Source organism: Gymnogyps californianus, chromosome 1 (genome assembly GCF_018139145.2).
Source record: "Gymnogyps californianus isolate 813 chromosome 1, ASM1813914v2, whole genome shotgun sequence".
NCBI lineage: Eukaryota > Metazoa > Chordata > Aves > Accipitriformes > Cathartidae > Gymnogyps > Gymnogyps californianus.
Window position 1 is genome coordinate 178,769,685 of NC_059471.1, and position 15,477 is coordinate 178,785,161.

Here is a 15,477-nt window from a genome sequence, read left to right on the forward strand (position 1 = left end):
ACTGGAACTACATTTCCATTCATTCCAGTAATAATTTGTGAGTTCACATCTGCTGATGCATTAATCACTGATTGATCTATTTTCAACTAAATTGCCTGTCTCAAAATTCATATCCTAGTTTCTTATTCTGCAGTAGCTGAAAGAGCAGATTTCCTATCTGCCTTTGCTGTAGGAACCACTGGAGTCCTTTGCTGCCTGATGTAGAACGGGATATGTACCTGTGGGAATGTGAAAATTTAATTTAATGGAGTCATTGCCATTTCAGGGGTCCAGGGCAATGGCAATACCTTCCATACCTTTCTCTTCGAATGGCCTATTGTCGTTGTAGCATGTGCTCTTTTATTATGGTCTAAAGTTTGTATCTGAAGCGGGATTTAGGATTGTGTTCTGCTCCATGGTATGTATCAGGGCCAGGAGCAGACTTCCCCAGAACAAACTACCGAATTGGTGCTTGTTGGTGGGACTAAATTCAATGACTCGGGCAGTCCATGTTATTATGGTGTGGGAATCCTGACTTCCCACACCATAATATGTCTTTAAATTGTGCTCAGAGAAAAAAAGAAAATACTACTGGATTTCAGAGCTTAGCAGAGTAGAAGAGAACTTGAAGTGGTTTTGAATGACAGAATAACTGAAGTTACAGTAAATAAAATAAGGGTTACTGTCTTTTGAGAGATAAGCTAACTGCCAGCTGGGAGATGTGGCACTAAAGGAGAAATTTCCAGAGTTCATGCCAAAATTATCCAATCCCAAAATGTACCATTACAGCCTCCTTGCACAAGGCTTCTCTTGGTTGCCTTTGAAGTGTTTGATATTAACTTCTTAGAGAAGAAATCAAAGGAAGCAACCATGCACTTAATGCATACAGAAACCATAAGCCATTTTAAGGACAAGTGATCAAAACCAATAGCTTAGAAATTACAACAGCCTAGACCGACAGAGGTGCCTGGGAACAAAGCAGAGCACAAGGACATACTCCTGTGATCCGGCAAGGCAGACGTAGTGTTACACCTGCACGGGCGCACCCAGAGCACCGCAACAGGGACAGGAGCCCTGCAGGCCTGCCAGCTTTGTCATGAAATCACAACACTTTATCGCACATGGTAGAGTCTTTGGGGAGGCTTTGTCATGGGAGACGGTAAGTGGCTCCAGTGTCCTGGGAGTCTGAAAGGTCACCCACGTTCCTGCATGTTTTCACTAGGAGTGGAAGTCATTTCTTGGCAGACTTTCCTAACCTGTGTTAGCTAACATAGTTCAAATAGCAGAAAAAAAAAGCAACTCGGTGTGAACTTCGATGAACCCTTTTTGATCTTAAGTTCGATTCCCAGCTCTCTGTAAGCTTTCCTCTGAGCTCAGAACTACAGCTTGCCGTGCTTTCATTAGTGTTTCAGCCCAAGGAACTAACCGGGGTTAACTGACCCAATTTGCAAATTCACCTGTTTTCCAGTGAAGACTTATCTTTCCCGGCAGCTCCTGATACGTTGGCAGGATCTTTCAGTCACAGATTTTACAGTGACTACTTCAGGTCAATGTCTCTCCTGTTATTATCAAAAGCTGGCTGCTCACTTTACCTGTTTGTAGAAATATATCCACTAGTTTTCCATAATAAGACCAGAAAGGCCAGAGTGGATTTTTAATGTCTTTTTAAAAAAAACAAGTTTATAAAAAATCATTTTTCTAAACAGATTTGTTCTAGTTCAGAGCAAAGCAGATACCTGTGCAGGCACTCTTCAGTAAGGTTAGCGATAGCACGGGATTGTTAAGAATACATTGATTTTTCCCCACCTTGAATTATGCTGAATTTAAACTGTTTAAATTAACCTGGCTAATTCTGCCTGAATGACTCACCTGAGTGTGGAGACTCCTTAGGGAATGGAGTCAAACATTGGGGGATGATGCTTTTGATGATGTACATGTTGATGAGCCTTCCTCCCTGTAGCCAGGTTTGCTCTGGGACCTGATGGTGCCTGAGCTACTGGAACTCCCCTGCTGTCCGACCTGCTCTGGTATTCCCCTGCCTTTATCAGCTGTGGCTTTTTGCAGCTTAGTTTGAGTTTATCTTCCTTCCCTCTGATGGCAGTGGTACATTCTCACTCCTCAAAAACTATCCAAAAGTCTTAGCGGATTCTCAGGCAGGAAAAGGTTCCCAACTGAGTGAGAGAAATGTGGAGTAACGTCAGTCAATTGAGACACAGCACATCTCTGTGCAGGAGACTCATTGCCTGTGGTCGTGGACAGAAGTCCTCTCTTTTTTGCTTTTTCCCTAGCATTTGGCCATCCTGCGAGCTTGTTTCCTGGGCGTCAACAATTTGTAGTGAGCGTGGCAGTTGCCGTCCCTCTTATCAGTTCTCCCAGACCAAGGAACAAAGTTCTGAATGAGCAGCACTGACGTTTCAGAAAGCAATTCCTTATCGTGGGCGTGAGATGACTCAGTTACTGTAGGTCACAGCCTCTTCTGTCATTAGGGAGCAGCTTAAGCAATGATTCTGCTGTCCTGCAGTTAGATCCAGGGGAGAGATTTCCTTGGTTAGGTGAAGATACTACTAAAGTGTTTCAAAATGGTGTGTCAGATATGTTTAAGTTGTGGCATACATTTTTTTACCCTTTTTACAGCATTTGTTAACATTGTTTGAACTTTTTTTTTAGAAAGACAAATCAGGGAAAGACGTATCCTGAACACACATACCATTAGACATCATAGAGATAAATTCTCTTAGACTCAGTTATGTATACGAAGTCTATTATAAAATATTTTAAAAGATTTGTGACACTAATGAATTACAGTTAATTTAAGTCTCTCACCCATTGAGTCAAAAAATCCTATTAGCTCTTCATTTACTTTTTAGTGTATTTGTCCTTTCAGTGAGGAGGTACAAAAAAAGCCCGTTTACTCACTTACAAAAGGTCAGCACAGCCAATTCTCCTTCAGCTCCTGCTTTTTATCTAGATTTCCTCCTGAGAGATCTGAAACACCGGAAAGCCATCAGGTAACCCACCCAGGGTCAAACAGTTTATAGCTAATGGGCCAGAGCTGCAGCTGCTGCTGTCGCCATGGGATTCCCATGGAGCTCAACAGGAGCAGTCCCGAGCACGGAGCAGCTGCAGATTTGGGCTCTGAGCCAGTACTGGGACTTGAGTCCTGTGCCGTGAGCACAGCAGAATAACCTTGCTGTGCTGAGGTGGCAGATTGCACGGAGAGCTGCACCCTGTTAGAGTGGCAACGCTGTTTGAATATGTCTAGGAACAATTTTTGCAGAAATATTTGGCAAGATTTCCAGCTTATCTTTGAAAGCCCTGTTTTTTAAGTTGCTCACTGAACACCAGACTGACACTTATAAACCTTGTTAAACTGTCAATACCTGCAATACTTTTAAGCCCAGATCATGAAACACTGTGTGATTACACACCCCCACACAAATACACTAATTTTACAAGGTCTGTTTCCGTAGTTTAGCAGAAGAGGGTACAGGTTTTCCATTCTGGTCCCTAGGGCTATGACTTCCAAAGGAAAACTCTTCTTTATTATGCTTTCAGTTCCAAAGCAGTCAACTCCCGGTTATACACATGCATTTTTTTAGCAAGCAAGTCTCTGTAAATTAACCATGCTACCAAATACTTCTCTAAATGTTTGCATTTTGTGGCAGTATGATCTGTGAATTGTCTTGCATCTGCATTGACTTTAACCTGCATTGCCCTGGCCCTTTTCAAAGCAAGCAGGGCACAAACCTGTGCTGAAAGGAGGACCATGAAAACTATATTGGGATCCAGCATGCAGCAGGTTTTTGGCAGCTTGTCCTCTCTTCCGCAGGCCACGATCTCCTCCTCCTCAGCAAGCCTTTCCACATGAATTCAACTTCACCAGGGCTTTCTATGTTTGGGAGGCTGATGGACACAAGGAGTTTGCTTGATATATTAACTGTTCAAAAGAGCAGGCTAATCGGTGGCTAAGCAGACTTTGGAGCATGAAGTACCCATGTAAAGTGCTAGAGGGTCCCTGCAGTTACACAGGTCCAGTGAGCAGCCACTCATCTTTGAACAGAACTCTTTCCTCTGTGGAAAACTGGCAGTCCTCTTACACAATGTCCCCAGAGAGGAAAAAAGACCACCTTGAGATGGGAAGACAACTCACTAGTTAAACGAGAAGTTTAATTAAAGCCATTAGGGAATTTCAGCAAAAGGGAAACACCAAGACCTGGAACATTTACAGTGGAAACCAGAATTTAAGAGAGTCGTTTTTACTCAGTCTGAGAACTGTACTGAAAATACACAATTAAGAAAAGCAAAGCAAGTAGCTGAAAATTGGGAGAGCAATATCTACTGAACTGCAGTCACGGAAACACAAGATGACATACTGTATTCTAAATAATATATTGCAGTTAGACTGAGGGTACATGTGCCCTGTTTCTACTACCAAATCTCTATTTCGAAACAGTAAAATTCTGGTAATTTAATAGCCCAGCCAAGTCCCCACACTGCAATAAAGCCAAAAATAAATGCTTTTACAATTATTATTACTTCATAATCCCCAGGAGTTCCCCGGGAGTTCTGGAAATTTTAGTGTGCACAGCTGTTTTAGAAATGTACTGTCAGCAGGAACCCAAAGATAATGAGATTACTTTAAGCATAATCAGAATTATAGATAGACGGATAATGAGATTACTTTCAGCATAATCAAAATTTTTTACATATGCACATGTATGTGTGTGTGTACTCTAAAGGTGACAGTGTCAGGGCTTCCCAGCTCACGAAGGCAAACTGGCAAGTCACCTGCTCTTTGCTCCTGTGTCAAGTGTAAACAGTCCCGAGGCTGGCACGTGGGTGCTGGGGCCGGAGATAAGCACTGGGGAGAAAGAGGCAGGGCGAGCGGTTCCCGCAGCCCACGCAGGAGCGCTGCCCTTTTACTTGATGAGCCAGGTAGTTTCCAAGAAAGACCACAGGTCTTGTTTGCTTACCTTCAACCAGCCCATGACTCCTGGTGGAGGATTATCTCAGCAGGCACGGAGAAGGTCCTAGATCATCTCGTGTAGCGTTGGGACCCCTGGGTCGCACGCACGCACACAGACACACAGTGCAGGCGGGGTGCGTAGCTAAGGTGGGTATGCAAATAGCAGCGTTCAAAGTGAGTGCCATATTCTGTGGAATGTGAATTGTGACAAAGCTGAGGAGGGTGATTAATGCCTGACGAGAGCTCTTTAATCTGCGCACGCTACTGTGTAACTTTTTTTCTCTTCCTCTTTCTGTTTTATTGCTTAAAAAGAAAAACGTTTTGCAAGGCCAGCATGAAGCAGACAAAATCTGGAGCAAGGAAGGATTTTATGCAGTTGTCATATTTCTCAGCATCTTTGTCATTCTAGTCACTTGTTTAATGGTAAGTTTCCTTTTTACCTTTTTTTGCTGTTCTTTACTTCATGCTTTTCTCAGTCTGAAGGATAGAGTCACATATTCTTTACATGGGAGGTGTTTTCTCAAAGCTATTAAAAACTCAGCTACAAGGTAAGAGTTGGTCACTCTCATAATGCTGTGAAGCCAAAGTTTGAAGAACCACATTTCTTGATATATTCGAGTCCAATTGAAGACTGTAACTAGAAGGAAGCTGAAGAAATAAATAATGGGCTCTTAAATCTGCAGAGTAACTGTGTAGTGACGTGAGTGATGACTTCTCAACCTTCTTACTAAGGTCCCAGGATCCCTGAACTCATGTTAGCTGCCTGTATTTCAGTTTTATTGGATAGTAAAAACACCACCACATTGATACAATATTGTCAATGCACAGTTGTTAGTGTGTCGATATTCATGTATCGAATATACAAATTTTAAACTGAAATGACTAGTAAGTACATGAAGGAGTGATCATATTTTTTAACAACTTTGCCATTCACATTGTATGAGTTCAGTGGCCAGGTTTCTGGGCATTAGACATACTTCTAATACACTGAATATGAGATGTGCAAGGGTCACACAGAAGATGAACAACACTATGCCACCACTGACTTTCATAGGGTAATTTTTGAATTTTTTTCAATATTGTTTCTCACATGTTTTCCTTCTCTGAATTGTATATTTCTTCTGTGGTGCATAAATATAAGGGTTTACTGAATTCTATGACAATTCTCAGGATTTATGAACACATAGTACCTTGGAGTCTTTTGAGATATTTTGCTTTCAAACACATTTAATTTTCTTTAACCTAAATGGATTTCCCACTTGCAACCTTAAGATGGAAGGAATGTTTAAACTAAAGATATTAATGAATTATCACATTTATAACAAAATCTTATTTAAGCCTTTAAAGTCTCCTTAAGGTTTGAAAAGCACTTATTTTCTCACAAAAAAAATTGTTGCTTTATATGATTTCTACTTCTTAGTCATCTCCATTTCTCCATGCCATCTCACTCAAAAATAGGAGGGTAACTCTAGAAGTACTAACTTTTACTCAAATTTTTTACTTTGGAGAAGCAGATATTTTGGTCATTACTGACTGTTTAACTGGAAGGGTATAGAAAATGCTGTCTGTCCTTGTCCTGGTACTACATAATATTTTCATTAATTATTTGGAATGCGTAGGCGGTATTGGGAATTGTAAGCATTGTGGAGGACAGTATCAGAACTTAAAATATTCTTAAGGTGCTAGAGAAAAGATGGGAAGTAACAAGAATGCTGCTTGGCAGGGACAAGAGCTCTAATCATGTGCATCAATACAACATAGGAAATATGTGGCAAAGCAACAGTTCCGTAGGAAAGGTTCCAGCAGTACTGCAGAGCACACACTGAAGTAAATGAATAACATCACATTGTTGCAAAAAATACACATCTTGCCCTGGGATGTATAAATGAGGATGTGATCTCTAACATCTGCATTCAACTTGGCTCTGGTAATAATTTGGGTATAGTATCGTGTCTTACTCATTCTCTGTGGTCTCTTTCGGGTACCACACTTGTGAAAAATGTCAGGCAATTATAGTAGGGAGGAGATACAAGAGTGATCAGAAATACAGAAGACATGAAATAATTTGGTTTATTTATGACAGAGGAAAGAAGAGCAAGGAGAAACATGATAGTTCTCAAACATGGAAAGATTTCAAAGGCTGTGGTAAGGAAGAAGATAATATTTTCTCCACTGGGGATTGGACAAGAAGCAATTTTTTGTAAGGGTGATTTGGCTGACTCATTAGAAAGAACTTTGTTATTGCATGGGTCACTAGACTCTGGAGTGCATTGCTTGGGGAAGCTCGGGAGTTTTCACCCATTAAGGTTTTAGGCAAGCATCTGTCAGGAATAGTTTGGGTGTAGCTGATCTGGAGTTAGGGCAGAGGTGAATACTAGTAGACTCCTTGAACTCCCTTCCAGATGGATTTACTGTGATGCTGTGGTCTTTTCTGCAGGCGTTCCCCTTTCTGTCCCCTCCTAGGTCCAACCTATATCTTTACGTGTGCTACTGTTTAGACTGTGTAAATGGACAATCTCTCAGATTTTGCCAGGACCTGCTGATACCTGGAGTATGTGCAATCTATAAAGCTATCAAACAGCTCACATTGTTTTTCATCCCACTTTATGTGTGTCAGAGTAGCAGATTTATGAAAAGTAGGCATTCATTATTTCAAATTCAGCCATTGCAGTCTATCAGACCATTCAGCTTTAGCGTAAGGCATTAGGGCTCATCCTAAGTAGCTTTGGCTGTAGCAACTATATGAGACCACCAAAAAGCGGCCTCTTTTTTAAAGTTGCAGGGTAGGCACCTCTTTGTCCATAGGTGGTTGTTTGTACTTTAGAGGGTCCGAAAGCAGAAAGCTTAGCCTGCATCTGTAGATGACATGGAAGTATCCTTTAAAGTGTGGAGTAAGAAGTGCTTTAAGTGATGATTATGATGCTCAACAGTGCTCAGTATAAGGCAGCTGAATTGTCAGTGTTATTGCTTTGTTCTGTGTAATTTCTACAGAAATTGTAAGACGTGCAGCCTTGTCTCTTAACTGGGTTTTACAAATCATGATGCTTCCCTGTGCTGAGAACGCACTGTGCATTAACAGCTTTTAGGCTTCTTCATATTTGGCTGGAATTTAACAAATATCTGGCCTCTATACATGAAAATCTACAGTGCAGAGTATTGCTAAGCAGTGTAATACAGCAGCACATGAGCTAAATTCGAACTTGTAAATTGTACCTCTGAGATTATTTTATGTATTTACTCAGCTAGTCCTTGTTGTCGTGGTATGGGAACCTCTTGCATCCCAGGAGCGATTCATCATATGTGGAAGCCAACACACAGCTCATGGCTATCCTTATGATGAGCTGACCATGGGCTCACTTCCACTGGGAACATTGTACATCATTTATAAAAGTGCTAAGTAAGAATAAATATTTTTAGAACTCCTATGTGTAAAACGGGTCTCTATTTTTTATTTTACATAGATAGAGAAATAACTGAGCCATCACCAAATTTACTAAATAACACAATATTTGACAGTGGGTTAAATTATTTGCTGTCATATTTCATACTAATTTTGCCTGTTCTAATAAACCAGTATGTTTGTATATCCTTTTTTTTTTTTTTTTAAATATGTACATATAAGTATCTGTTGAGTAGTCTGGAGGTATCACCTTCAGATTACGAAATATTTGTAGCTAGTTGTGATAAGAGGGTTTTCTAAATGTTTTTCTTTTTCCCACTAAAACCAAAAAAAATCAAAAAGTAGGACTTTTTTCATTTAAAATAATGACAGACATGAACTTTGAGCAACCTGACCCGTGAAAGATGTCCCTGCTTATGGCAGAGGGGTTGGACTTGGTAATCTTTAAAGGTCCCTTCTGACCCAAACTGTTCTATGAATCTATAATTCCATGAACTTTGCCTTGTCAACAAATTGTGAGGATCTAAATTTTTACTACCGTCTCCAGTGTTTTATGAGTTATGAACAGTTATTTGATGTTTTGGGGAGATAGTTACTTAAAGGACAAATATTTTTTCAGCTTCATGGTTGTATTTTGGAATTTCTGTAACAAGAAGAATATTGAATAACAACAAAATGCATTCCAGCATCAAATTTTCACATGACCTATCTCTTGTTCTTAAACTTACAAGTTTCAGGATTCATAAAGTGGTGCAGGACTTCTGAAAGCACTGTATAGAATATATACAACTAACTAATATCAGCCTATCAACTTCATCTTCTACCAGTTTAAAGATTTAAATCAAAATTAACGGTATGTATTTTTGTCATACTACAAGAGTGTTTAAGCCAACTTGAAATCAGGGGATTTGTCTATAAACTAGTCCTAGATTGTCTGAGTTCTTTTATTCTGCTTCTATAGAACTTTTTATAGTGCGTTCAAATCATGCTATCCAGTTGCCTCCCAGTAATGCATCAAACAACATGACTAACATCTGTCACATTTTTGTTCTTTCATCCCTTCCCCAGGGTTTGAGAGAAATTTTGTTAGCTGATTTTCTTATGTATACACATGCACAATAGCTCTGCTCATGCAGAGACACACACACAGCCTCACACACATGTTGATAAGTGCTTGTTAGAGAGAACACTTTTAATTGGAGTGGACTGTCTTATTTTCCATGGTTTCTGGGAGATTTTACTATAAAGTCCTGGGTGCCCTAAATATCTCTAGGCAGATGAGTTTTCGTATCACTGCTCCACATAACCATTGCCAAGATCTTCATTCTGGAGACATAGTTATCTCGTTGGGATTTCCTGTCGATCTCTGAAGATGAAAAAAACCAGTTTCCACTGGTATTTTGAATGGGTGGGTAGGAGGTACTGGCCAAGCTAGGGCGTAACATGTCAGCTTTCCTTTGCAGAAATCTGAGCAGATATATAAAGAGTGAATGTCATGCTGTCAGCACCCTGTCATTCTTCTATATAAACTGAGTCAAAGAGGAGGCAGAAAGAAGAGTTACTTTCCTTTTGGACTGTGACTTTGAACCCTAGGCTTAATATATGAAAAAATTACAGGTGACCTTCGTGGTGTTCAGTTGCTCCATGCCTCTTGATTATCCTCACAATGAATTTTCTGGGGTATCAGTAAAATGTCAGTTTTCCTAATTTAGGAGCTTCATAGCTGTTTCCATCCGTGCTGACAGATATGTTTAAACTGATTTGAAATATGAGTACAACTAAGTTGTTCCCTTTGCAGAGCTTGGTGATTGGGTTGATCACTGTCTTTTTGGCCATTTCTGTTTGTTTGACTTTCACCTGGAATTCATTAAAAACATGATGGCCCTGACCACACTTTCTGAGGAAAGTGTGTCAGCTCTTAGATCAAATGTGGTTCTTTAGCTTCTTTTAAACTTCTCCTGGTGGCAGTCTATTTTTTTTCCTAAGGTCTAATAATAGGGTATTAAAAAGGGTATGAAATAATACTCATCCAGGTTTTTGGAAGTCAAAAACTTAACTCCCTGGGTCTCCAAGGGACAAAACTATGTCAAAATATATCAGTGACAAGAAGGTATGGTTAACATTGTCATGACCGTGAATGTCTGATCTGTGTATCTGTGGGTCACCAGAAACAAATGAGACCAAAGCAATCACTGGAGGAAAAGAGGGTTAAAATATTTCAAGCCTCTGTTTTGTCTTGACTGATACCTGTGTCCTTACTTCACGGCAGGGCTTTTTTTTCTGCAAAATAATGGCAAAGAGCAGTTTATCTTATCCATGTAATTTAATTCTAAACTCTTCTGAATGAACAGATGGTTTACGTAGCTAAGCCTTGTTTAATGGGTGTATTGCTAATGACATTAGGTCAGTTCCTAGCTAAACTTCTAATGCTAATCCTTGAAAAAACAAACCCATCAGATATATCCAGTCTTCACTGGAAAGCTATGGAGTGATAGATCTTTATGCGGTGCTAGCGGGGCAACAGCTGTCAGCGAGCTTCTGACTTGCAGCGGAAAAATGCTTTGGTCTAGGCTTTGTCTTTATGGCTTTGCAAACCAGGATTCAATTCGAATGCTTTACAGCAACAGATAAAGCAGTTGAGTAGAAGGTATAAGGGTATCTGCAGACACCTTCAAAAAGCTCTGTAAGTGCCTTTCACCCACCTCCACACACAATACTTAGGATAGTAGTTCTCATAAGTTGCATAGGTTGTAAGGCACATTTTGAAAATGGCACAACTACGGCTCAGAAATCGTTTTTTGCATTCCCCTCAAGAGAGATGTGTTAAATAGGCATAACACAGGTTCCTCTGGAGTGACATTACTGAGCACACGCTACCCGCCAGCCCTCGCCAAGCCGGCATACAGCAACATCAGTGTGGAGTTCAGTGGAAGAGGATCAGTACATCTTCCTGGAAAGCTTTTGCTGCAGATATCTGACATCCAAGTTCATAAGCAATAGGTGGACAGACAATCCTGGTATTACAGTATGTTCAGGCTTTATTGTCTTGGTAATTGTAAAACACACTTTTCTGAACAGATGCTGAAATAGCTTCATAGGCCACACATCACTTCAGCTTTATTACAGAACAGGTTATGTTTCTCTGAGGATATTAAGCGATATCCTTATCCTGAGGAGTATTTCCGAGTAGTCGCAGCCTACCATTACAAAAGTGGCCTAGTAAAGTTACTCTGTTCAACCATCAGCTCCATGTAAAATGAGTAAGAGCTTTTAAGAACATCTGCTCTAAAACAAATTGAGGCTGCTATAATTAGAAACATGTACCTGGATTTATCATGAGCATCTATTTTATTTTGTGCCATTGTCTCTCTTGTGTTAAAATTCTTACAAATTTTTCTACAATTACTCTATTTATCAGTATTTCCTTCTTCACAGTGTCTTTTGTAACTATTTTCCATTCTATGTTATTTGCCCCTTTAATTATACAATGGCTGGTATTACAAATAATTACTGGCTCATAATGAGAACTGTTAAAATCCCTACTGCCCACGTGTACACACTGTGGTTTATGTAATGGAAATATTTATCCTGTTGTGGGAAACACCGTGTAACACACCTTGTGGCTTACCTTCTAGGAATGAAAGCCACGTATAGCAATCTTATCCAGCATTTGTCATACTTTCCTTGCCTTGTTTACCAGGGAATTAAGATTAGGCTTTCCTCTTTATTTCTGTAGGTTCTGTACAGATTAAAGGAGAAGATCCAGTTGTCACTGAGACAAGAGAAGGAAAAGAAGCAGGAGATCCACCTCTCGCCCCTTCCCCTGCAGACATCTCAGTCCGAGTATAAGACCACCAACAGCATGGTCCAGCCTGAACAGGCTCCAAAGGTTGTCAACGTTGTAGTGGACCCTCAAGGCCAATGTGTTCCTGACCTCAAACCTCCCCTGTGTGCCAGTCCGTCTCCTTTCAGAATGAAACCTGTGGGGCTCCAGGAAAGGTAGGATAGTGCCCAGCACGTTCAGGATTTATTCTGCTTTGTTATACTCATGCTGCATGATTTCATATGTGTCTCTTCTGTCAGTGAATGGGAGACTTTGCCATACGGACATCTGAGAAGTGGGATTTTGGTGTATTAATATCTATCTCATGGGTATTCCCTCCTTTCCTTTTCTTTTCATATGAGCAAAGGTCCAGAAGTTTGGGCTGAGATTAACTGCAGTACTGAATTTATTTTTCTAATTTGTTTCTTCCCCTTTCCAACAATTACTCCAAAGAAATAATTTTTCATTTTCCATTGATTTTTGCCTGTTTTGATCCTGGCAGAGGGCACAAGGGCTGGTTATGTTTTGTCAGCAAAGGGCGTTCTCATTGTCAGGGAGTCCCTAGCACATGGGAAACTTAGAAAGAAGAGATATATACACCAACTGAGTACATTTACCAATCTCATACAGTGTTTCCATTATCACCTTTAGATAATTTTTCTTCTTAAATCCAGCTTTCCGTGATGGTCGGGATACAGTCCAAGGTCTACAGGCTTTACAAAAAAGAGAAGGAAGTGATTAGTAATGAAACCAACCCTTGTGTGCAGCTCCTCAGAAATACTTGGGCACCAAACCTTGCCACTCATTCTACCTTTCAAAAACTGGGCCAGTGCTCTTTTTAAAAAACTAGTTATTCATCCCACGGGAGAATGCACACTGACATCTGTCTCTCCTCTGTTAGAAACCTATATAATTTCTTGCCTGATGGCTGCAGGCCGCTTTCATAAAACATCAGTGCTCTGAATAACTAACGTAGCATGCAGCCGTGCAACTGAACTCTTCTACCCTGGCACAGACGATAAATGAAAGAACAGACGCCACGCAGATATGACGGGGAAATCAGAATGAAAAGAAGACCAAGTGGAGCCTTGTCTGTGAGGACTCTCAGAGTTAAGCAGTAACCCTGATTCAGCTTGACCCATGGGATTTCAATGACAGAGATTTTATCAATGGCTTTATGAGCCACAGGCAGAGCTAAGGGAGGAGGATTGATTCTTCCATGGGTAAAAGATGCTGAAAGGCAGAGCTGTCATAAAATATGTAGTGATATCACTGCAGCTAAAAAAATAAGGAATGGAGGAAGCAAGTAAACACGTTTTGATAGTTGCTGTCATTCCACAAGACCCTAAAAATAAAGCACACTAGCATGGGGATCACATAGCTAGTTTATAATACCTAGTACCTAACATAGCATATGTAATAGTTGAGAGGGATTGGGGTGAAGGAATTTGTAGAGGGAGTTTGTACTTAAGGACCAGGGAATAAATTTTTCCATTGCTCAAAGAAAATAAAATCTATTGATCTAGGATCTTAATTTCCACCACTGCAGATAGGAACTCAGCATGTAATACTCCTAAACCAAATTTCATCCTTTGGAAGGACAGTTCTGAGTCAGATATGTCAAAATGGAGAGCTGAGATGATACAAAGAGGAAACTAAATCTGATGTTTGATCAAATAAACCAGGCATTTCAGCTTATTTCTAAGGAAAAAGAAGTTGAAGGAGCTGAGCACTTCAGTTTCTACTGTAGAAGAACACTAATAGGCCATTGTGAAAAAGTGAAAGCAATTGTGATAACGTCCCATTCTGCAGTTCTTTTTGTCATGTTGAACACCATTACACTTTATCAGCCCAAGTCCACTTCTAAGAAATGGTGGTTTATTTCAAGCTCAGTGATACAAAGGTCTGGGGATGTGAGGGAGAGAACTTTAGGGAATAGGTTGTCTTCTCTTCCTCTGAAATAAGCAGCTATTATTATATATATTTCTTATTTATTTACTATAACCTGTATGATGAACAAATTTACACACATTTTGACGCACAGAAGCATTGGAGGCAAAAAGTAATAACGCAGCAACACATTTTGCGTCAGACATCATCTAACGACCAGGTATGTAGACAGTTTAAAACCGCTCTCCACCTTTTTGCCCAGCAACAACGTTGCACTAGGCAACCTTGGGCCATCCTCATTACACATGGGAGAGGTGGACCTTACAGCATGGGTCTGCACACTGCAAGCAGCACACTGTGCACAAAACAGTCTGCTCGCAGCCCTTTTTCTGTCAGTACGGAGTGGGATCAAGCCTGGAGGTCCCTTGCTGCTCATAGCCACAGCTTGGAGGCACCCATTCAATAATGTTTGCTACCCTGATTTTGGTTTCTGGCAGAGGAAGGAGCTCTTGGCAGGCTAGTGTGGATATGGGAACTCCTTGACGAACTTAGCATTGAGATTCCTTTGGCCAGATGGCTTGACGGTGGTTCCTGAGCAGTATTTTCTAACTATCCAAACTCCCTGGTTTGAGTCCTTAAGTGTGATCCATAGTCATGAAATGCCTAGTATGATCCAGACCGAACTGTAGCTCTTCAAAGAGAAATCAATGGACCACAGGCCAAACCAGGGAGTGAGCCAACTGCTGTGCCCAGCCATCTAGATGGGAAGTTTGTGACAGTATCTCTGAAGGATGGGGCAGAAAAGCCAGATGATGTCTGCCTCTCAAGCTCTCCCTGCTCTGCACACTAGGTGCTGCTTTGAGGAGCGTATCTAAATGCAAAAATATGGTGGAACTGAGTTTTCACAAAGCACCACATCAGCATCTGGCTCTCTGAACCCTTCCATTTTTAATAGGAATAGCATTGGCTGGTACAGAGGCAGACAAATTGTTAATCGACAACTGTCCATAGATCAAAATGTTTCTGGGAGTTTGTCCAGCTTCTTAAAACGTATTTTGCTTTTGAATACTAGAGCCAAGTCCATGTCCATTTTTTTCTGCGTATCTGGAAAGGCTCTTACTCAGCTATTTCTGTCAGACACAGCTTCCCCGGCAGCTTATGCAACATTTGCACTCTCAAATGGGTAGAATGCCGCAGACGATGATTTTTAACATGTGACACACACACACCCGGGTGCTCGGTGCCTTGCTGGATGCAGCTGTGCGTGAGCCCGGGCGCGGGGAGGGTGACACCTAGAGCCGGCCGGCGGCACTGCCGCCCCCCCCGCGCCCCCAGCCTCCCCGGCTCTGGCGCCAAGGTGGCCCGCAACGCTCTCCTCTTTGGCCGTAGCTCTTGGAGGAGGGAAGGCGGTCAGGAAGG

At 41.0% G+C, this 15,477-nt stretch overlaps 1 protein-coding gene across 1 annotated transcript in view; it reads left to right on the forward strand.

Moving 5' to 3' along the window:
• The window catches only part of PTPRR (protein tyrosine phosphatase receptor type R), a 136,036-nt gene that overhangs the window by 65,973 nt on the left and 54,586 nt on the right, over positions 1 to 15,477 (forward strand). Inside the window, exons 4-5 of the mRNA XM_050904872.1 lie at positions 5,258 to 5,368; positions 12,082 to 12,344. Coding sequence (XP_050760829.1) covers positions 5,258 to 5,368; positions 12,082 to 12,344 — 374 coding nt within the window. The remainder of the gene's footprint in view (positions 1 to 5,257; positions 5,369 to 12,081; positions 12,345 to 15,477) is intronic.